The sequence below is a fragment of the Sinocyclocheilus rhinocerous genome, unplaced genomic scaffold, assembly GCF_001515625.1.
Source record: "Sinocyclocheilus rhinocerous isolate Xijiao unplaced genomic scaffold, SAMN03320098_v1.1 scaffold792, whole genome shotgun sequence".
In the NCBI taxonomy this organism is placed as follows: domain Eukaryota; kingdom Metazoa; phylum Chordata; class Actinopteri; order Cypriniformes; family Cyprinidae; genus Sinocyclocheilus; species Sinocyclocheilus rhinocerous.
This window is the reverse complement of record NW_015626872.1, coordinates 1,712,450-1,736,738: the sequence shown is the minus strand read 5'-3', so window position 1 is coordinate 1,736,738 and position 24,289 is coordinate 1,712,450. Positions and strand designations below refer to the sequence as shown.

The 24,289-nt window shown below is 37.0% G+C and overlaps 2 protein-coding genes across 3 annotated transcripts in view; one reads left to right on the top strand and one right to left on the bottom strand.

Annotated features, from left to right (window-relative positions):
* Positions 1-10,021: 10,021 nt before the first annotated feature.
* On the top strand, positions 10,022-12,956 carry LOC107719927 (somatostatin receptor type 2-like). The gene is made up of 2 exons (XM_016527485.1): positions 10,022-10,186; positions 11,639-12,956. The coding sequence occupies exon 2, from the start codon at positions 11,713-11,715 to the stop codon at positions 12,853-12,855; it is 1,143 nt and encodes a 380-aa protein (XP_016382971.1). The 5' UTR covers positions 10,022-10,186; positions 11,639-11,712; the 3' UTR covers positions 12,856-12,956.
* An 8,414-nt stretch (positions 12,957-21,370) lies between these two features.
* LOC107719913 (ubiquitin carboxyl-terminal hydrolase 22-like) overlaps positions 21,371-24,289 on the bottom strand; it is a 38,742-nt gene continuing 35,823 nt past the window's right edge. For both annotated transcript variants that reach the window (XM_016527467.1, XM_016527473.1), the window contains exon 13: positions 21,371-22,455. In XM_016527467.1, coding sequence (XP_016382953.1) covers positions 22,413-22,455 — 43 coding nt within the window. In that variant the 3' untranslated portion in view covers positions 21,371-22,412. The remainder of the gene's footprint in view (positions 22,456-24,289) is intronic.

Sequence of the window (24,289 nt, the reverse complement as noted above, 5' to 3'; positions counted from 1 at the left end):
ACCTGGTGCTCGATTTCACGCATGGCTTTGAGTTTGTGGTGCTGCTGTCGTACTCGTGGAGCTGCGCCAATCCAATACTGTATGCATGTTTGTCGGAAACCTTTCGAAGGCATTTCCACGCCCTCCTTTGCTCTCACAAGAGCTCACGGACTCACTGCGACAGAGACACCGAGGGCTTTGTTTTGCATGACACCAACGTACAAAGCATGCTAGCTTAGTCTTTGTTTTAAATATTTAGAAGGGTTTGTGTTGCAATGCATAAACAGACAAGCTTTGCTCGCCACATTTTTGTAGTACAGTCTCTGAGACTGCATTTGCTTCTGTGCAATAGAGAAAAAGACATGAGCAGACTGAGGCGTGATAAGTGGCGAGTGGAAGTCTATAGCTCACACTTTGCTGCAGCAATGTTATTTCACCACAAAGGCAAAGTTGCTTGGTTTCCGTGCAAAGGAAGGGCCGTGTTGTAAGGATGATTATGCAATTTCTGCCCTCCTGTACAAGTGCTGTCAGACTGATTGTGGACTTCGGGATGATGTCATGGTTGTCATGGCATCCAGCTTGGACCAAATATTTGAGGATTTTTGTGTGACTGTTTCTGAATGACACATGAAAAAGGAATGTGGCTGTGAATTTGTTTGAAAACCGTTGATAAATATGATGTTAATGGCCAACATTTGTTTAAATAACCATGTTTTATTATATAATCTACACAGGGTAATGTATATTTTTATTATTTGATTTTTTAATATATGTTATTTGATTTTTTTATATATATATATTTTGCTACTTTTTTCTTTGCTTTGAAGTAGTTCTGTCAAATGATTAATCGCGATTAATCGCATCGAAAATAAAAGTTTTTGTTTGCATTATATATGTATGTGTACTGTGTATATTTATTATGTATATAATATAAATACACACACACACATACAGTATATATATTGAAAATATTTACACGTTTATACATTTATATATCCATATTCTCATATATAAATATTATTAATATATAAACAACATCTTTTTCTTAAATATATACATGCATGTGTTGGCCAACATTTGTTTAAATAACCATGTTTTATTATATAATCTACACAGGGTAATGTATATTTTTATTATTTGATTTTTTAATATATGTTATTTGATTTTTTTATATATATATATTTTGCTACTTTTTTCTTTGCTTTGAAGTAGTTCTGTCAAATGATTAATCGCGATTAATCATTTAACAGCACTACTTTGAAGTAATTATGCTTTGTAACTTTTTGATAATATATTCTGAACTGATGATTCTGAAATGATTAGAAACTATTTTATGCTTCTGCTTTGATGCCAATATTTTACTTTATTGCATGTATAGAATATTTCCATATAATCATCCAAAACATTTTTTGGGGGGGGCGGGGGGGGCTATATTACTTTCTACGTATGTAATTTATCATTGTTCATACACATTAAAATTCCCAGCTAACAACAAAGTGTGTAATTCTATTTCTTCAAGTAAGAGGAATGACTTATTAAAACATTTATGAATCTGAGTAAGTTTTTAGTGGAAGTTGAAGTTCTTCAAAAGAACAAGTTTTCAGATTAAAGTTTAAGGAGAAACAAACGTGCATTCAATTTGAGCCGTTTCTGCTTCAAATGTAGAAATGTATAACCACTTGCAGATAAAAACAAATCTATCACCTACTTTAAGTTTGACTCAGGTTTGTTTTTATATTTTGACAGCTTGAAGGCTTGCAACTGAGAAATGCTTAAGAAAATGGTCCACAACACTTCTTTGTCTCACATCTGGCCCACATTTGAAATGTTATAAATGTGTTGTTTTTGCAGCAGTTTTAGGTGCAATACAAGCCTATAACATACCTTTCCTTATTCAGTATTCATGACTAAAGGGGAACCTGGTATAGCATAAAACTTTTCTCATCAAAATAAGGGTACGAACATGTATACATGCATAACTGCATACTCACACTTTTCTTAAAATGACCATTGTTGCTCATCCTGTTAAAAATAAATAAACATGCATACATCTATTAGACAGGACTTGGTGGGAGACAGTATACTTAGAACACTTAAAATGCTTCATTCCCATGTACAAATGTCAAAGACGTGTATCCCATGGCTCCATGACGAATTTGTTTTCATGACGATTGTCAAAAATGTATACCTCTGACATAAAACAGACGCTATCTAAGCTCATCAAATCTTCCACAAAAAAAAAAAAAAATATTTAGATATAAAATTAGAAGGTTAGCAATAGCTCTCACGCACATTATGTACCAAAACAATTTTAAATAACATCTCTCAGGAGGTTATGGGATCACGTCCCTCATTACTCTGACCAAAGGGCAGCATCTATATTGTGTCATAAGCATCTAAACAGAAAATTACTAACTCAGAATCAGCATTAAAAATATGAACTACAAATTAAATAAATCACATGACAAAAAAAATATAGCAAACATGTAAAACAAAAAAAGTTCTAAAATTATGCATATTAGCAACTCTAATTTAAATGCATGTTGTCAAATTTAATTTGATTCACAGTCCTGGTTCTGTATTTTTGTGTCATTCCTGTCCAGAAACTTTTCACTTTAACCCTGCCATTATATATCCAGTTGATAGTTCAACATACTCTAGTTAACACTACATTTGACCATTTTTAAACAACAAACCGCTAGTTCAGCCGTCACTTGTCTGTCACTGATGACCCGGACTGTTTAAAAGGTTTCATTTATCGTTCCCCAACCTTTGACTTTGCGCCTCAGAAAACATCCTTTTAAACTCCTAGCTTGGCTATTTGACTATAATCATCTGTCATCAGTAGTTGTCACTGTGCATGCACTGACAAAAGCTTTTAATTGGACCCTTGGGCATCACATGCAAGCCTATAATGTATAGGTTTGTGACATATCAGGAAAATAATGAATAGTTTAGTTATCCCGAGGCACTTATTCAAGAGCCATATGCAGTTTATTAAAACTACACAAGTAACAAACTGCCTCATTTTGCATTCATCTTCTATTTGACCTTATTTCTTAACAACAAATTGACAATAAAAAAATACCCTTAAAGCTGACGTGACTCAAACCAATTTCTTAACGACTCTCTGACAATCAAACATGTTCTTACAAAGCTAAGGAAGGATGTAGGCTATTTAGCTTTTATACTTACATACATTGTGAACAATGGAAATGTTAAATGAACGCTCACTCGTTTTAATTGATCCAGTGGCGTTGCGATGCGGTTTTCCGATTAGCCTAGTGTCCAAAGCTTGTTATTTGAAGATTAAACATGTTTCTCTTAACAAATAATGTCTCATTAGGTTTACTTATCAGTGAATAAAGTCATGATAGACCCGGCTGCACTGCTTTCAAACTGTTTTTCTATGTAAACAGACGCGATACGGACGTGTTTAAAATGGCGGGCCAAGTAAAAAGTAAAAAACGCTTCTCGAGAACCTGCGCTTTTTACCATTTTACTTCAGTGCGAATCACATAAATACGTTCTGTGTGAACAGCCTTTACACTTTAATTCAGTTCACCTACTACCGCACATTTCAAGTCCTGGTTTAAAGGTGGTCGATATTTATAGCCAACTACCTGTTCCTACCTGTAGGTGGCACTGTGATAACATTCACCACCAAGAAATGGCATTTTAAACATTTTTGGAATAAAATGGCAATAATTGGAATAAAATTTTACCATTTTATGCATCCTAAATAAAAACTACTAATATTCTAATATTTCACATCATTTAAAGTGCCCCTATTATGGGTAATTAAAGGTTCATATTTTGGTTTTTGAGTCCCCAACAACAGGTTGACATGCATGCAAGGTCACAAAACACTTTCATTGTCATATAATATGCATTTATTTTTACCTTATTTGCTCAACGACTCCCAAACGATTCGTTTAGCGATTCATTTTTCCAAACCCCTCCTTTGTGTGACACTAATCTGTGGTGATTGGTCTCAGTGCTGCTTTGTGTACAGCGTTACCGGGGAAACTGCTGTTTTTAACGCTACAAAAGCGTTAAAACGCTACAAAAGCGTCACCTAGTGGCAAAGAATGAATTTGTATTTTCATTCAGACCACAACTTTAAATAATTCAACATTGATCAACAGATTGATAAATGTTTGCCTGGGATAAGCTAAAACATTCAAATATATAAATGCAATTTGAAAAGTATAAAAAATAAATGACGAAGGCATGGTAAAAAGTTTCCAATACAGTTTTAATGAAACCTTCACATAACAAAAAGAAAAAAAGTTGAAATCTGTTTTAATAAAAATCAGCAACTGGGACATAAAAGTGCCCAAAGTTAAAGAAACACGGAAATGCTTTGCTTTCTCATCACTAATGCATAATCCTCTCTCTTTCAACCACACGCCGTCCTAACAACCCTATCAGATCTTCCCATTGCTACTTTGTCAGCTTGAAAACAATGCATTTCCTCTCACTGTTGCCCTTTTCTTGAAACCTGAATTTCATTTAAAACAGTACTTCAGAGAGCAATGCAAATATCCATTTGGTTAGAGCTTCATAACACTTTGATACCCAAAGTTTGAAAATAAATGGCTCACTATTTCAAACACTTATCAAATATACTGGATACTTTCTGTTTCCATACACATTTCAGTTAAATCGTTCATCATTTTGACTTATTTTACCCTTTATTCAAGCTGCGTCTGTTTATTGTCATTGCCACAGTTTACCTTTCATCGAGGCTTTTCATGACTTATCTGCCATTGACCTTTAACCTCATATATTCTCAGTTTTATGCTCTTGTTGACTAAGTGCTGTCAGAGGTGAAGGCCCACTGGTGTGTTCACCACTTCTCTTCTGTTAGAATTAACAATTTCAGTTCTGTTAAAGCGGAAGATACTATATCTAATCTCAGTATTCACGCAGCCTGAATTTCTATTAAAATTACTTGACTTGAAACCATTTTCATTCTTTGTCAAGCAATTTTATTTGCATAGGCCTACTGCCTGCAAGTGTCAAAGAGAAGATTGTGGGGTCTATCATACATTTATAAGGCTATAATCTATAAAAAGTTATGATTTCTTTGTGTGTGTGTGTGTGTGTGTGTGCGAGCGCGTGCGTGCATGCGTGCGTGTGTGTGTGTGTGTGTGTGTGTGGTTGTTGTTTTGCCACTGTACCTTTAAGAAACACACTTCTCACGTGAATGCGAACTGTCAATGCGTTTGTCTGTTTGACTAATCAGTCAAGGCTAGCTTCATTCAGCTTCACCCATTCAGATATTTTATTATGTTCATGATTTACCCTTTTTGCTGCCCTTGACGAGTGATTGTCATACGACTGTTCCTGGATTACCCATGCGCAAAGATGGGCCGGTTGCATAAACTGCTTAGACTTGTCTTAAAAAGTTAGTCATCTAATTTGTTTTCTTCAAGACTGGTCATAACTTTTTTTTTAATCAGCTACAAAGGTAGACTGGCCCAATTTGAATCAGAAAAGAAACAATGATTAACTAACTGCTATAGTTGGTCAAACTAGTTCTTAAGACACAACATAGTGACTTTGTTTACGCAACTGGCCCCAGGCTGCGCAGGGTCCTGTACCAGCCGAGGAACTGTCATTAAGCACATATGAAGCCTGTTTCCATGCACCACCAAGTAAAAAAGAAAAAGAAAAAAGATCATTTTGATTTTTATCTACAATTCTGACTTTTTTTCTCAGAATTGTGTGATATAAACTCACAATTGCAAGTCATAAAATCAGTATTGCATTCAATGCAATTCCCTAAATATCACATTATGAAAAACAAGAAGGAATCAGGTAGGAACAGGACCATTTTAATATCAGTACTTGTCACACATTGCAAACAATTAATATAAAATATGATTTTTTTTAAATGTGCTTAACCACAATTTTTTAACATGTTTGTTTTAGCAAATTTAAATAATAAAAAAATTAACTCTTGTAACTTAACATTTTACATTTTTATTCAACATCTTTTTTTCTTTTTTTTTCTTTTTACATGTTCAAAACATCCTAAATCAACAATTTGAAATCGCTGTGAAAGTAAATTAATCTTTACTTTCCTTATACAGGCTCGTCTTTTGTTCTTTAGTCTCACTGAACAAATTCAAGAAATCACTGTTGACATGACGTGCACACAGCAAGCTTGTGCTTTCTGCAGATGAACACACATGGTGCTGGCTTTGGTGTCATGTTTGGTAGGGCACATCTTACATCTTTTCCACTTTTCCCCTTTACCTGCACTCATTATTCGCTCACAGGGGAGTGAGAAACAGACACAACAAAACATACATTAAAAGAAATGTTCCCCTTCAGGAACTTGAGCTGTGTCGAACGCTTTGGGATCGCCCCCGGCGAGACCCCGTACTGAAGCGTGTGTGAAATCAGTCCAATAGAGAAGCGAGACATCACAAGCGGAGTGACGTGAGCAACCAGGAAGCATAAAGGCGCATCCGGCAAATACACATGTTAGCTTCTGCTCTTCAGCGAGCGTGTCTGTGTATGTGTGTCTGTGTATGCAAAAAGCACTCAGTCAGTCAGGAATTACTCTGTATAGAAAGCGAGTTCAAAATGCCTAAGTGTAAAACAAAATCTGTGACGAGCGGACGGCGTTTCAAGTTGTGTGTTCCTCCCTGCCCACGCTATCTCTCGGGGTGGGGATACACACGATTTGTGCGTCGTCTGTTTAGGAGCGGAGCATGCATGGGCAGCTCTCGAGGGGGCTGCCTGCCATGACTGTGAGCTTCTCCCGCTCTGTGTGCTCCGCTCCCGCCTGGCCAGTGCTGTAGCCAAACTGAACATCGAATGGCCAGCCGAGAAACAGGACGCTCATCCCAAGAGCAAGCTGGACGAGCGCTTCCTTAAAGCTAGATCACAGCCTTCACGACGGGGCCTTCCATTTTTCCCCAATCTCCATTCTGAAGTCACGAGATCGTGGGATAAACCATATTCGTTCCTGACTCTTCAGCCCCACAGTATCCAATTACTCTAACATTGGACAACGTCCTCAGCATCGTCCCTGAAGGCCCCGAAGCTTCCCACCAGGCCAGTAAAACTGACATCCAGCTTGGTTGGGAAAGCTTGTGTGGCGGCAGGTCAGGCCGGTGCGTGTCTGCACACTATGGCGGTGTTGCAGGCGTACCAGGCCGACCTGCTAAAAGACCTGTACGATAGGGAGGAAGAGGAATCCGACGTAGTCGCTGAACTACGTCGGGCCACAGACCTGTCGCTTCGAGCCACCAAGGAAATGGCCAGAGCCATCGGCCATTCCATGGCAGCACTGGTGGCTACGGAGCGACACCTGTGGTTGAATCTTTCTGAACTACAAGACAAGGACAGATTCTTCCTCCTGGATGCCCCGCTATCGCCTTCTGGCCTGGAGAGGTTTCAGGAGGCGAAGAAGCAAGCGGCGGCATTCTAGCGTTTCCTCCCTCGCCGCCCCTAGGTCTTTGGGACTGCTGAGCGGGAGCAGTCCCAGCCGTCTAGCTCCTCATACCACCAGACCCAGAAGCAGAGCGTCGCGACCCGTACCCCCCACAGAAAGATCAGGAGGCGGGGTCCTCTAAACAGAAAACGGATCTGCGGACCGTTATTATGTCCAAAAGGACCTCGGCCAAGCAGTCCACCGTCAGGACCCTGAGGGCAGCCGACCCTGGGGAGGAGAGGTACACACCTCAGTATACGGTGCTCGATCCTCCTCAGTGCCCTCAGGGAGCTTCACTGATACCTCGCCCCCGGGAAAGCTCGATGAGGGCGCTAGAGCAGTCAGGTCGGTCGTTCCCTGCCGGCCAACTGCTTCAGGGCACCGAAGTGGCTCTTCTAGTGACACCAGAGGTGTTTTTTGACAGCGTAGAAGCTTCTGCCAAATGTCTCACAATGGGTCCTGCACAGTGTAGACAGAGGTTAGATCCCCCGTCACCGATGAGGGTCAGAGCGCACTCGACCCGGAGTATGGTGGCCTCCAAGGCCTTATCAGTGGGCGTGGCCCTCCAGGATATTTGTGCTGTTGTGGGCTGGTCCTCTCCGCACACATTTGTCCGGTTTTACAGTCTGGACCTGACACCAACCCCGGGGTCCCAAGTTCTCTCGTCTTGATGTGCTCGCCAGACACACATCAGACAGGGACTTGCTCGTATGGCACAGTGAGTATTCTCGTTTCCAAATCGTTCGACGCAGCTCGAGTTCCCTTCGGGGAACCATGGTTACATACGTAACCTCGAGACGTTATTTTGTATCTGTGCATCTGCCTTTGAACAAATGCAGGTTGCCATTCTAACCTATTTAAGAGATTTTTTTTGGTTACAAGGCAACTGTACAGATCCAAAATCAATATATTTCTTGGGTATATGTGGTTATGTTGTTTTTTTACCACCCTGAGAAGGTGAAAATAGAGCTGTTCCTCACTATTTTCAGTACTGAAAAAAGACAGACACAGATGGTACAAATGAGCTATTCATTTTTATTTTCAGTGTATCTGAAAAAACTTTGTCAAACACAAACTGTAAAATAAGGTCTCATTTCTACCTTCTCTCAAGTTATATGAAATACTATTTAACCTAGCTTTATAATCAAATGTGGGTCAAACTGACATCAAAATCGTAATAAAATTATGTGTGTACATTTCAAAACACATCAGTGTATCCTCACTTTGCATGCATGTTCATGGCCCTAAATGAGAAAAAGTCACAAAATGTCTAAAATCACAGGTTAACTAGTATTTCCGATATAGCTCAAAAATCGAAATGGGTCAAATTGACCCGGAACATAATACAAGGGTTAAATTAATATTTCCACACATGCTAGCATAACAACATTTACAGTATTTACTAGTTACCATATCAACACTATATAGAGAAAAAAGTGCGCAAATTCAAAAATCTTTTGAAGATTTCGCTGAACATTTATTTTACCATAGTACAATTATATTTCTGGCTTAAGTAAAATGTTCATCTCAGTTTTTATTAATCATTTAAAATGAGACAAATCTGCTATTATTTTAATCTCCGATCTGTTAATTTGTTTTTTTAATGATTCGATAACTAGCAAAAGACACTAAACAGTTTTAATGCAGATGGATGCAACTTGTAACACTGCGTTACAATGTGCCCCGTTATTATTAAACTATGCTATAGCTAAGCGATGTAATTTACATAATTACTTTAATGCATTTTTATGAGAAACTTCGAGAAACAGGTGAATAAAGACTGACAGTCGATGCTTCATGTTCAGAAATTATTATTTCAAATTTTTTTAAAAGCATTTTGGCTCGTTTATGTGGCCCGTCCCAAGCATGGTTGCAATGTGTTCATTGTCAAACTCCAAAATCAGATTATTTTTAATTCTTAAAAAACGCCATTATTTTATTCAATATATATGTATTATTTTATATTGACAAAATATTTTAGTTTGTCTTGTAATGCTATTTTTTTTTTCATTAGATCAGATAACATTTTAAGCTGTCATATGGTCATGTTACAAGTTGCAACGTGCCCCTCAGATGTTACAATGTAGCTACATTCACAACAGTGTATAGGACATCAACCTCTTTAATCTCAAAGAATAGGAAAGATACGATTTCTCATGATATGACTCATTTAAAGTTTCTGAATCTATTCCCTCATGCATTTATTTGAACCAAATCTAATTTTAAGCATATTCATATAAATAACTATGTTGACCCCTGCCATATTTCCGCATCCTTATCGAGACCACACAGCAAAAACAACTGAATATAGCCTTCCACGTGGTTTAGATGAATGCGTCTTGCGCGCGGAGCGGGATATATCAAGCAGCGCGTGAAGCGCAAGGATCTCACTGACATCTTTCATCTCTGACTGAAAATACCAAAGGAATTCGACCGCTGCCCCCGAAATCTCGCATTCATGACTCGAATCTTATTTTTTTGTAAAGTTTAAGTGCGTCGTTCGCCTCTTAGCAAATGTTTTAGTTTATTTTCTACAGAAATAACGATCGTTTGTTATCTGAGGAGAACTGCCGGTGTCCTGACGCACGCGCGAGCTTATCAGGAGGCGTCGAATGCGAGCGTCGTTTATTCTTAGTTGGATTTCGCTCTTGAGCGCACAGTTTTGCGGTAATATTATATTATGGTGATCCGTGGAAGCATGTGAAGCTGTCATATTCCAGGAATGGATCTCCAAAAGGTGCCCAAAAACTACAGGTAAATAATTAAAATGAAACACATCAGTGCAGTGTTTAAAATTGTTGCAGCATACTAATTCACATGGCGTGCAGTTGTGAGCATATTATTTAAGATTTAACTTTTTTATTTGAAAATAAAAAGCATACGCTATAATTATGCAAATTGTTAATAGCCGTTTTAGGTAAAACAATCTAGTCAGGTGGCTGTGTAACTAATTTTGTGTCCTGTTTTCTATAATAATCCATTATTTGATCATTTATGTCGAGTAGCTACTGACTGAAAAGTGCAGGATATATTCAGTATACAAAGAGAAAGACAGAGTGGGATGTTTAATTATCTTTTTAATTGCTTGATTAAATACATTTAAGCTGGACTGATCAATTGAGAGTCTTTTTAAGCGTTTGATTTGATCCCAGCTGGGTTTCTGTAGAGCTGTGCTTTCTCAGTTTAAGATGCTGTGTGGGATGGAGACAGACACGATTTGGATGGATCTCTGCAATCTAATATGAACAAGAACAGCACTGCAGTACTTCACTTTTATATTAATTCATTCATATAAAGACAAGAGCGTTGGATGAGCTGTAGGCCTACAGCAAAATTAGGTCCGCATCGTTTGTTAGATGATCTCTGCGAGATCAAATAGTTGTGCTGTTTGCTCAATAAAGCTCAATTAAACCAATATTTTGCTAGGGCAAAAGTCAATGAGCTGTAGAAACCAGACAGATAAGGTAAAGTCCTTGTTCATTCATAGTTGCAGATCAGACCTGTAAGCAGAATTGACAATCCAGCAGCGCATGACCTTAAAATTGCAGGGCAAGTAAAACGCATGACTTTGGATTCATAATCAGTTTTGATAAAAGGGCTGTTTACGTTTAATCACTTCATGCATTCCATTTTCACTTGGCCATATAAATGTCAAATTGCTTTTATTTGTATGTGCTTATCTTAGTCTGCTGTTGTCTCGCAATATGCAAACATATCAGAAAAATTCACATTTTCTGTTGCATGCTCCATATAGCAATCATTGGTTGAGATTCGTGATTGCTCCATCCATGTGTCTCATCCATGATTGCTGTGGGATGTGGGATTCCCAAAATTTTTTGAGTGCTGACGTAAACCCATTTGGGGCAGGTTAACAACCATTTACACTTGCATTTGTCTCAAATGCATGAACAGTCCAAGTGAAAACACTCATATAAATTCTAAGAGTATACATTGCATAACGTTTAAAATGTCAATTTGTAAAATTTTTGTCATATTAACATTGAGTCTGAAATCAGTTCAAAGTGGAAGTCAGGGCTACAGTCTACCATTAATACACCCAAAACAAGTCTACAATTATTATGTATAAACATCTTTGATTAGGTTTTACTTCAACCAAGACAAAAAAGGCAGATGTAGATGTGACATTTTCAAAATGACAAGCTTGGTTGTTAACTCATATTTCCTTGTTTTTATCAATGCACACAGGTTTCGCATTAAACTGCAGACTCTATCTTCATAAGCCTTTTCCCGGTGAATAAACACTATAGAACACTGCCAAAATGGACACGAAATGGACGTTTATGCCCAATTCCAACATGTCCCTCCCTGACCGCCTGCTCAATGATAGTTTCTTCCCCGGGAACGAGTCTGACTTTGGCCTGGAGATTTACCCTCACAATAGCACCCACCCTGGCTTCGACCAAACCAGCTCGGCAGTCATCACGTTTGTGTACTTCGTCGTCTGCGCGGTGGGGCTCTGTGGGAACGCCCTGGTCATTTACGTCATCCTGCGCTACGCCAAGATGAAGACCGTCACGAACATCTACATTCTGAACCTGGCCGTGGCGGATGTCCTGTGCATGTTGAGCTTGCCTTTCATCGCCATTCAGCTCTCGCTGCTCCACTGGCCCTTTGGATCGGCGATATGCCGCGTCGTCCTAACCGTGGACTCCATGAACCAGTTCACCAGCATCTTCTTTCTGACGGTCATGAGCTTCGATCGATACTTGGCCGTGGTGCATCCGATCAAATCCACCAAATGGCGAAAGCCGCGCATGGCCAAAACCATCAGCCTGGCCATGTGGGGCGTTTCTCTGCTGGTTAACCTGCCAATTATGATCTACAGCGGTGTGAACACTAAAAGGAACGAGGCCCGGACTTGTACCATGTTGTGGCCGGAGCCACAGAACACCTACTACACCGCTTTCATCTTCTACACCTTCTTCTTGGGGTTTTTCTTACCACTGATAGTCATCTCCTTGTGCTACCTGCTGATAGTCATAAAGGTGAAATCCTCCGGCATGCGAGTCGGCTCCACCAAACGAAAGCGCTCTGAGCGGAAAGTCACCCGTATGGTGTCTATCGTAGTAGCTGTGTTCATCTTATGCTGGTTACCTTTCTACGTATTCAACGTGACCTCTGTGACCGGAACCGTTCCCACCACAACTGTGCTGAAGAGCACCTTTGACTTCGTGGTGGTGCTGGGTTACGCCAACAGCTGCGCCAACCCCATCCTCTACGCCTTCTTGTCGGACAACTTCAAGAAGAGCTTCCAAAACGTCCTGTGTCTTAAAAGAGTCGGCGGCTTGGATGAGATCGAGCGCAGCGACAGTCGACAGGACAGGACTCGAATGGTCAACGACGTCATGACGGAAACGCATAATGCCGCGCTGCTCAACGGAGACCTTCAAACCAGCATCTGAGGAGATAAAAGTCTGCTGAGATTAGATGTTACATGAAAGTGGTCCACTGAGAGTCTCAGATTACATGCGCTGGGAGAGATGTAGTATTTAAGAACAACAATAAATCTGACTGATCTGATGTATTTAAGCGATGAGCAAACAAATGTCATTTACTGTAAATAACTCTAGTTGCTTTGTTCGGTGTTACTGTCTGAAGAAATTCTAAAGCTGTTGTGTTATTATGAGTGTATGTTCAGTGCCAAAATTGTCTTTAAAGTTCAAAGCCAAATCATGGCCTTCATTGGATAAACATGATTTCATTCTGTTTGTGGAAACAGCTTGTTAGAGGCTTCTTATTATTCAAGGCTTTTTGTGGCGATGAATACAAGATGAGTGAGTGATGCTCGACAAGGCCACATCGCTGAATAGAAAAGGTCTCCGAAATCTAAACAAAGATGTACATTTCTGTGGCATATTTATTTGTTGTTATACTTAGAATATCTCGTTTACATTTAAAAATCTTCCCTCGTAATATTTCGCCTCTGGTTCCCAGTAGAGTTTTATTTTGGTAGCGGAAATGTACATAACGTTCAGTGGAGGGGGGGGGAGATGGGCTCTGTTACAAAACGTAGTATGCTTCCTATCTAAACAACATTTTCAGGCAGCTCCAAAAAGTGTAGGCAGCAGCATTTAAGATACCTCCTTCTTAGCCAAATTTCTATTTATAGAGTATCCTTTACGAAAAAGGCAATCCTAAAATGCAAGGTGAAAAAAATTCAAATGAAAACAGACTACTTTATCCATATTTTGTGTGTTATGTGTTTTTATGCTTATTAGAGGATTGTTGTTACCAGTGTATATACAGTATGTAATGCTATCTCACAACCAATTCGAACGAATGGCTAATTCGCACGAATTCACACGACCTCACTCGTACGATTTGTCTAGACCCTAGGTTTAGGAGCGGGGTTAGGGCTAGGTCATTCGTACGAATTCATATGAATTGGGGAACTCATAAAATATGTAGTATGGATTAGCCACCTCATAAAATATGTACGAATTATCTTGAGATCAGATTGGAATTCTATAGGAATAAGGAGTTAAATGCACACTAGGTTTTGAATCAGAGCTGTAGTCTAATCTTTAGTTTAGTTTAGAGCTTAATCGTTATCTGACCTGGAGAAAGTTTCATTGTATTGTGATGTAATTGTGCAAATGGAAGTATGAAGTAACCATATGGCCATTGGCTATACTAAATTAACATTCATCAGCTGGCAAATGAGATGCAAAGAAATCCTCGTTCCTGCTTTAATGCAAACAACCTTGCTCACTCGCCTCAGTCATAGCAATGAGGGTCAAGGGGCAGTGAGACGGACGAGGATGACAGAGGGCATGCAGTTCACTCGTCGTTATTCTGAGAAAAGTATTCAAACAAGTGCATAATTGTGCAGTCGTTCTGGTCAAAAATATACCTCATTATAAAACATAAGATCCATCATTGTGATGAATGCATCCCGTCACACATGGACTGTTCTGTAGTGACGACGAATAGCATCAGCAGACGCGCTTTACATTTGCATTGCACTTTTAAAACAATTATTTATTCTAGCAAGGCTGATAAAAGGAAGCTGTAAGTGCCTTAAAGAATCACTCAAAAAGACACAGAATGAGAGACGCAGAAACCGTGTGCATTCATTCACAGAGCTTTAACAATAAACCCTCCACCTGAATGTAAAATCAATTCATTTACTATTATATGCTTGTAAATAAAACGCTAATTGAAAGCCGCTGTCGCTCACAGAGCTGTATAATGTGTATATATTGAGCTGGCATTAACAGAATGTATTCAGCTCATGCCCGTTTGAGGGGTTTAGATAATTGTAACATTTGCGAAGGGCTAAAACCGAACTTGTTTACTTTAGTCTGTCTGATTTCTAAGGGCCAGAATCAGATCTGTTATGCTGCAAGTGTTGAAAAGTGAATGAGTTCACGTTTAGAAGTGTAAACAGTTTTTTCTAGCATGGAAACAAACATATTTTGAAACCTGGGGAAGTATTGATGACAGTAAAGTGGTTATCGCAGTATTCGTCAAGTACTTTGAGTTCAGTTCAATGTGCCTTTGACCGTCAGACAGAATAGGTTGTGTGTTAGTGTGTCATGCTCTAGTGTTGTATCTTATGTCGGGTTGTTATAGAGTCCCTTGTCTGATGGTGTGGGTACAATATAGCATTTCCTTTATATTAATAAAAAATTTCAAAGATGTCCATCATTCATCATACAAAATGTCTGTTTTATTAAAAGAATAGTTCACCCAAAAATAAATATTCTGCTGTTGTCTCTCACATCAAAATTCAGCCACATATTTGTTTAGGAGCTGTTTTGGCTTGTAATTCAGATTCAGAACACTTTTTCACTCAAGGAAGCATCATCTAAATCTCGGATGACTTGAGGGTGAGCACATTTTCATTTTGTGTGGATGAAGCATTCACACACACACACACACACACACACTCACTCACTCACTCACACTCACACACACACTCACACACAAGTCTTGAAGAATGACTCATTCTTCTTCTTCAATAGTTGCTTGAATGAAGGCTGTGTATTGTGTGCTGCTTCTCTCTTATAGCGCGTGTGAGTGTCATCATAAGGATGTAGCATAGCTCAATGTCAGGCTGTGCTGAGATGTGCCTGTCATTCCTCTTGTTGCTAAGCTGCCACAGCTCAATTTTTGCCCAGTTATTTATCGTAAAGATCCAATTTATTACAACCCACCTAAGCAGAATAATCCTCAGGTCTAATTAAATAATTCCTCAAACACTCTTATTGTCAGGCCATTTGTGGAGAAAGCGCGATTGCGATTTAATTAAATTGTACAAAGTTGCAAACCCACTTTTACTGCTTCTTTCTTTAAGGTCTCATTGTTAACATGAGTTAATGCATTATCTAACATAGCCCAGTGATTTATTTATTAATATGGGTTAATGCATTAATAGAAACAGTTATTTGTGTTTGTGTTAGTTCACAGTGCAGTTAACTAATGCTAACACAACTTTTAATTTAAAAGCATATTAGTAAGTTGAACATTAAGTGGTACGCATTTAACATAAGAATTGCTTTAAAACTTCAACCAACATACTAAATATTACAAATGACCAAACTGTAATATTATTTCATTTGTGAGGTGCAACTAAGTGATAATTAATATTATGAAGTTAATATATGTATGCATTTGTGATTAAAAGTGTCTGGTAATGACTTTCACTGGGAAATGATAACTTAAAATAATCCCCGGTGTAGTCATATTACTGAGAAATCTGAGAGTCAGATTTACCCTTCAGCACAACTGACTAACTCTAATGACACATAAGAAAATCTTGACATATTAAGATGCATGACAAAGCAAGCGCCCCTCCACTTTTTTTTTTTTTTTTGCAATCAAATTGTTGCAAAATGTCTCCCTCTGTTGTCCAGTTTGGGTTTTGTTTTCTATTTAAAAAGTGAAGGACTGTGGACTTGTGTTCAGGCTTTGGCTTGTATATGGATTATGCATCATGTTCATGACCTGTAATTATTGACAATTGTTGAGAAACGTGATCAAGTATCCGCCAACCTTTTTCCAGTGTTGTTATTGACAAAAAAAATAAAATGCATTACATTCATTTACCAAACAAATAAAGGCTAATGTGTGAACAATTCTCAGTTTGATTTGTGTGTGCAGTAATGATGAAATGAAGCTCAGTACACTTACAACCCATATGAATAATGCAAATTGTGTTCAGTTTACGCTAATATTAATATATTTGATCAAATTGTGAAATATTATTATAAATTCTAGTAGCTGTTTTCTATGTGAAACTATTGTAAAAATATAATGTGTTGCTGTGATGCGCAGCTGTATTTTCAGCATCATTACTCCAGTCTTCAGTGTCACATGATCTTCAGAAATCATTCTAATATGCTGATTTGCTGCTCAAGAAACATTTCTGATTATCATCAATGTTGAAAACAGCTATATGTTTGTGGAAACCGTGACTAAATGTATTTTTCAGGATTCACAGATCAATAGAAAGTTCAAAAGAACCGCATTTATTTAAAATAGAAGTCATTTGTTACATTATAAATGTCTTTACTGTCACCTTTGATCAATTTCATGCACCCTTGATGAATAAAAAATTATTATTATTTTTTTTTAATTACTGATCCAACGGTAGCATATATAGGTTATATATAGGCTACATAAATATACATATTTTTAAGATCAGTTTAAGTTCATTGCAAAATATAATCAACAATAAATACGTTTAACATCAAATAAAATCCCACTGTGCCTCCTAACGAAATCATAACTCTTCCAGCGCGTGCGTTTCTCTTTGACTGACACACAATGAAACCAAGGCATTAATTAATGCAGTGTTTACTCAAAACGAGGCTTTTGCTGTCATTTGGAGTCGACAGGTGTGGATACGGCCTGAGCTCTTCCTGCAGTGAGACACCATCTGTCTCTGAGGTTCAGCTTCACTGCTCCGACTGCACCGTCATGCTCAGACCTCCCTGCTGCCAGCAGAATAGCTCTTCTGCAGGTTTCTGTAGGTTGTCTACGAAACACACTTGTCTACTTGAGGTCTATTTAAAAGAAGTGCAGGTGCAAGGATGTGCTCAAATGAGTGTGTGATCAGTTTCGCCTTCAATGCAGCAGCGTGTTGATTTAGCAAGCATCAGGGAGTTCAACTTTTGTTTCAAAACTTGAGCGATGTGTCCCCCGAGGATAATGCCTCTTCATTTTAAACCTGAATCATCTTTATATGAATAATTGCTCTCCCTCTGAGCTCGTCTAGTCATTTAGTTCACGTTATAGCATGAGAGCGTTCAGCTGGAAGATCATTTGTTTTAATGCGTCTTTAAAATTCTGTTTTATGTGCGCCTACAAGAAACTGCTTGATGCATCGCAATTACCTGAAACAAGAACTTGAACTAGCTTCTGTTTGGTATTTGTCAGTTTCCAGTCCAAACTTAGTCAAAAAGCCCCTGCAATGATGCTCTGAAACAAACAATATTTGTTAAAAATATTACTTATTAAATAATATGGTATTAAAATATTGTAAAATGTAAAATAAAAGTATAAAATTATTTAAAAATAACATGGAATTTAAATATCATTCAATGTATTTTTTTTAAAATTAGTATTCAAAATAATATGACAATAAAATATTATTCAGCAATCTCTCTATATCTCACACTCTCACACACACACTCACACTCACACTCACACACACACAATATATATATATAACATTTATTTTTCAGTTCCAAAGCATTTTGGGTTTCCATGTTCTCAGATTTATTTGTATAATAAACTGGGATATTAAATAATTAAAGATGTTCAGAAATGTGATCTGTGTGTAATACAAGCAGTTGCAGCAGTGGGGTCTCCTGAGGCTCAGTGTGGTTTTATTCAAATCATCTGCTGGTACAAATAGTCCCACACTCACAGAAAGCTAAACTTCAGACCCCTCATGTCTCCGTTCTCACTCGAGGTAAGTGCAGCACGTGCATGTGCTTCAGATTTACAGCCTATCTACAGATTCACAACACTTATGAAGCTGAGTTTCATGCAAAACTTCATTAATGCAATAATAAGATCAGCTGACCATCAATTACAATCCAAAAGTTTTACATGGCATTTTCCTTTATAAAAGCAAATGCTATGAGTTATGTTATTGTTTATAAACAATATTCAATTTTTTTTTAAATTACAGTAGATGAAGGTTCAGTGCTTTTTTACAACCCTTCTGAATATATTACAAATATCTTTGTGCCAGCTGTGTTCAGTTCATTGATTGCAGTATGATGTTGTATTATTATGATAATATATATATATATGTATGTGTCACGACTCTGTGATACCCACACGCTGCTCTCAATACTGCGGTAAGTTACCCCGCCGTCTTCAGCTCACGCGTGTCCAGAGCAGGGTCTGATGAAGGACTGTGATGTTGTGTGGCAGTGGCCTGGAGATGTAAAGCCGTGTCCGGTCAGTTCTACGACACGCTGCTGAAGAAGTGTCTGAAGTGCTCCGAGCTGTGCGGCAGTCATCCAGAGGCCTGCGCAGACGCATGCAGGAGTGAGTCGATGAGGCACAGCACCCTAAACACAGCTCAGAACAAACACACTTCACATTTGAGCTTTTCAATACACAGAATTACATTAGAAGTGCTGTGCTTCCAAGTACTACTGAAGCTGGTTTTCTTTCGAAGAATTGTGAGTTTATAATATCTCTTAATTGCAAGTTGTAGGGTTAAACTTGTCGTAATTCTTCTGACTTTTATTTTTCTTCAAAATGCTGAGGTTACATCTCACACTTGCGACTTTTTTCCAGAATTCTGAGCAATTCTGACTTTTTTTTTTTTCAGAATTCAGAATTCAAATTTCACAAGACTTTTTTTCAGAATTCTAAATTTACATTTCACAATTCTGATTTTTTTTTTTTCAGAATTCAGTTTACATCTCAATTTTGACTTTTTTCAGAATCCTGAGTTTACATCTTGCAATTAAGACTTTTTTTTTTTTAATTCTGCATTTACATTTTATTATTTTGATCATTTTCTTTGGCATTCGAAGGGGTAAAAGTCATAATTACAAGAAGAAAGGCTGAATTGTGAGATATACAGGCCTACTTAGAATTGTGACAAAGTCATAATGGTGAGATAAAAAGTCACAAATACTGTTTTTTTTTAGCAGTACATGGTGGTAACAAGCTTCAATAAAATACGACCAGCTGTCTATGCGGTCTAATAGTTAGAAATGAACCATGGTTTTATTATAGTAATAGCATAGTACCCATGGTTTTTGGCGTAGGCTATTTTGCTATTTTTGTCACTCACTCACTCTCACACACACTCACTCTCACTCACTCACTCTCACTCTCACACACTCTCACTCTCACACACACTCACTCACACTCACACACTCACACTCACTCTCACACACTCACTCACACACACTCTCACTCACTCTCTCTCTCTCACACACACACGCACACCTATGTATAAACAAATAAATAAAAAAATAAATAAAACTACATACTGGAATTAGCTATGAAGGTACAATATGAAATTATTAACTATAAAGGTAACATTTAACATTTCCTTGCTTCCCTCTCCTGTAAAATAAAGGCAAAAAGCCAGTAAATAAAACTTCTATCTAAAATCTAAAGCTTCAAGTCACTCGCGAGCAGTTTTGCACTTTTCCTGGTTTCCACGGTAACTGCGACTTCTCTGATTGCTGGAACTCACTGATCTATAACAGATATATAGATATCGATGTATATTATATAGCATTTCAGCCATTCAGCTACTAAACATGACTGTGGTTTAGAAACATATTTCATCATTTAACAACACTGCAGTTCAAAGCATCTTGAAAAACAACTGTTCAATGAAGAAAAATAAGATTAATCTTCTAGAACTTTCTGTTTTGCAGTTTAAGACAAGACACTACAGGTGAATAATAATATATATATATGACCATACTCACATATACTACCATACTATAGGCCTATATATATATATATATATAGGTGATGTCAAATGACTTTTTTTTTTTTTTTTTTAAAGAAGTTTCTTATGCTCATCAAGGCTGCATTTATTTGATTAGAAATACAGAAAAGACAGTAATAAAATCTTTTGTAACATTATACAATACTGCTCAGAAGTTTGGGGTCAGTACTTTTTTTTTTTTTAAAGAAATTAATACTTTTATTCAGCAAGTATGTCTTAAATTAATAAAAAGTGATCAAAGTAAAGACTTACACTGTTATAAAAGATATGATTTTAGGAATGAAATGTTGTATAAGAGCAGGTGAATGTTATATGAACAAACCCCTCAGTAAAAACCTTTATGAGAATAATGTAAGTGCTGCTGAAGCCTTTCAAGACATGGACTGATACTGAAATCTACAGACGCAAATATATAAACCACAATAAAATAAACACTAAAATGTGTATTTTGGATATTTTTTCCTCACTTTTCTGCAAGAGGACATGCTATGGAAGCAAAACAGCCCCAAATCTGGATTAAAAGCAACGGTTTTGCCTGAAGCGTCTCGCCTTAAAAGAGTTTCATCTGATTTGTTTTCATCAGAAATAAAGATGGCCTAAAACACGAGCATAAGAGATGCTGAATGCAGAGAATGTTCAAAACCAGAACGAAGGATTCAGAGAATCACGAAAAGACAAATTAAGAGAGAGAAAAAAACAGAGAGACTTCAGAGAAACGAACGCTGAACTTCATCCAATGATTTCTGAAGATCATGTGACACTGAAGACTGGAGTAATGATGCTGAAAATACAGCTGCGCATCACAGAAATAAATTGCGTTTTAAAGTGTATTAAAATAGAAAACCAGTATTTTGTTGTAAAAATATTACTGTATTTTTTTCTGCATTTTTGATCAAATAAATGCAGCCTTGAGCAGAAGAGACTTCTGTAAAAAATCATACCAATACCAAACTTTTGAATGCCAGTGTGAACGCTGAACTTCATCCGGCTGAGAACCAATCACACGACACAGTGCTTTTTCTTCACCGTTTTTTTTCTCCATTGATTTCTTTTACATACATACATACTATACATAGATACATAATTAACATTTATAAAATCCTCCCCAAAGTCTTTTAGCATCCAGTTTGAACAGCATGCCAAGTTTGAGTACTGATTCAGTACACACACACACACACACTAACACCACCAACACACAGGTGCACACATACCTGCATGCGCACACACACACACACACACACACACACACACGTGGCTGAGGATAACACTGCTGAATCAAGCCGTGGTGGCGACAGGCATCACACAAAAGGAAAACGTCTTCATTCACAATGCATCTGAAACACGACCGAACCGGCAACCCAGACCAAGTCCAACCAAAGACTAAACACACAAACACCTTCTTTCCATTCGCTCCGAAACGCACGAAGAGATGAGGGTATAGGACACGGAAACAGAAAGCAATGACTTATAAAAATAGATTTATATATAGATTTGCGTGTGCGAGTGACATTTCCAGCCCAAAGAAAAAGACGAGGAGAAACGAGGGCGTCGAACAAAAAACACAAAACGAATCAAAAGTGCTGGACGAGGACAGGATTTCCAAACTCAAGCGACGCTCGACGATATAGGTTTACGCTCAAGTCAATAACACCATTCTGTTGCATTCAGTACATCGAGAATGCGTACGAAGAAATAAAAAAGGAATATTTTCCCTCATATACTTCTCGGAAACCCATCGGAGGAGGATGAGAAAGCGATTGGTTCTGGGAGAAACGCAGCTGAGTGAGATGATGTCAGTCTGTGTCTGTAGTGAGGCTCCTCCTCTTTCTGTCAAGTATGCTCCGGTTGCTCAGTGCAGATTGGTTTAGCCGTGTCTTTTGTTTTTTTTAGTTCTATGTTGTTGTTTTGATTTTCTTGAGTGAGAAGGCTGCAAGAGAGAGTGTGTGTGTGTGTGGTAACGCTCTTCTCATATGATCCTCCCTTCACAGCTTTGACTCGGCCGCTCCTGCATCGCCATTATTCATATTCAAGGAACTGCTTATGGTAAAATAACAAGTACCTGCAAAACAGGAGAACACAATTGTTAGAAACAGTAAAAAATATATATATTTTACAAAGGAGAGGTATTTTAGTATCTTTGACATACTTTTATAACGAATAATTATTACCTTTATATTTTTAGTTTTTATTTTAATTTTAGCTACTATATGGTTATATATAGTCGTTATAGATTTTACAAATTTTTATCGTAAAAGTATTTTTACAAATTTGAGCCTGGAGCACAAAACCAGTCATAAGTGTCATTTTTTTTTAAATGAGCAATTATACATCATCTGATTCCATTGATGTATGGTTTGTCAGGATAGGACAATATTTGGCTGAGATAAAAACAATCTAAATATTGAGAAAATCATCTTTAAAGTTGTTCAAATGAAGTTCTTAGCAATGCATATTACTAATCAAAAATTAAGTTTTGATATATTTACGGTAGGAAATTTACAAAATATCTTCATGGAACATGATCTTTACTTAATATCCTAATGATTTTTGGCATAAAAGAAAAATCAATAATTTTGACCCATACAATGCATGTTTGGTTATTGCTACAAATATACCCCAGCGACTTAACACTGCTTTTGTGCTCACAAATAAAGTTATTTTAAAATGTTTTATTTCAAGTAATGATTTTTTTGTAACTTAATAAAAATGAAATTTAATAAAAATAAAAAAAAACATATTATTTTAAATTTCTGCTTTAGTTATTTTGGTGCATCAGGTCAAACTAAATGAAAATGTTACCCTGGCAAACAGCTTAAACCTTAAAACAGCTTAAAAGTTTTTTTTTTAAATTATTATTATTAGCTTTTATTTTTTTAAGTGGCTTTAGTTTTAGTTCAGTATAATAACCCTGTTACAGAGCATTTACTCTCATTTCTAGAAACAAAAGGCTTTTATATGACAAAACCAGCTTTTCCTTTTATGCTAAGAAGGAAGCCCAAAGGCCACAAAATTTATTGAAACACTTAAGTCAGTAAATTATATTTAACTTTTTATTATATGTATATATATTACACCCTATAATGTAAATTATGAATGCCCCTGTATTAAATACAAAATAATAAACCAAGCAAGCAAGAATTATTATATAGCAAGCACAAGCTCACTTTAAATAACAAGATTTTACAGTAAATAAAAATAGTTAATTCTAGTGCAGTAGGTATATACACATCAAAACTAATCACGGTGCAATTTTGTAGAGTAATAGTACACAGTACTATAGAATTTTAATATTTCTACACATTTCTTATTTAAAATAATAATAATAATAATGCTATTATTATTATTAAATGAGAAATGGATAGAAATATTATTAGTTACTAATGTGTGTAAAACAACAATAGTAAAATATTAATACAGTAGTACTAGCAGTAATAATGATTTTAATAATAATAATAATAATAATAATGTTAAAAGACATTTGTGAAAAGTGAATCCTGGCAACAAAATTTTTCGATTGTTTTTCTATATGCATCACATAATATTAATTTGTATTTATTTTATCATTTTTAATTGTTATTATATAAAACAGCAACAACAACAATTGTGTTGTTGTTGTTATTATTATCATCATGAGTACTATTATAAGAATTATTATTATATTTATTAAGAAATAAAAATATTATTTGCTAATGTGTGTAAAACAAAAAAGTACTGCACTATTGTATAAACACAGTAGTACTACTATGCTGTAAATAATAATAACAAAATAAGTATTTATAAATCATTTATTGCAAATGTCCCTGGTTTGATATTTAGTTTGTACTGCAGTGACTCGGATGTCCAAACACTGGTGTGTGTGTGTGTGTGTGTGTGTGTGTGTGTGTGTGTGTGTG

Coding starts and splice junctions, on each gene's coding strand:
- LOC107719927 (XM_016527485.1), top strand. CDS start 11,713: ATGGACACGAAATGGACGTTTATGCCCAATTCCAACATGTCCCTCCCT.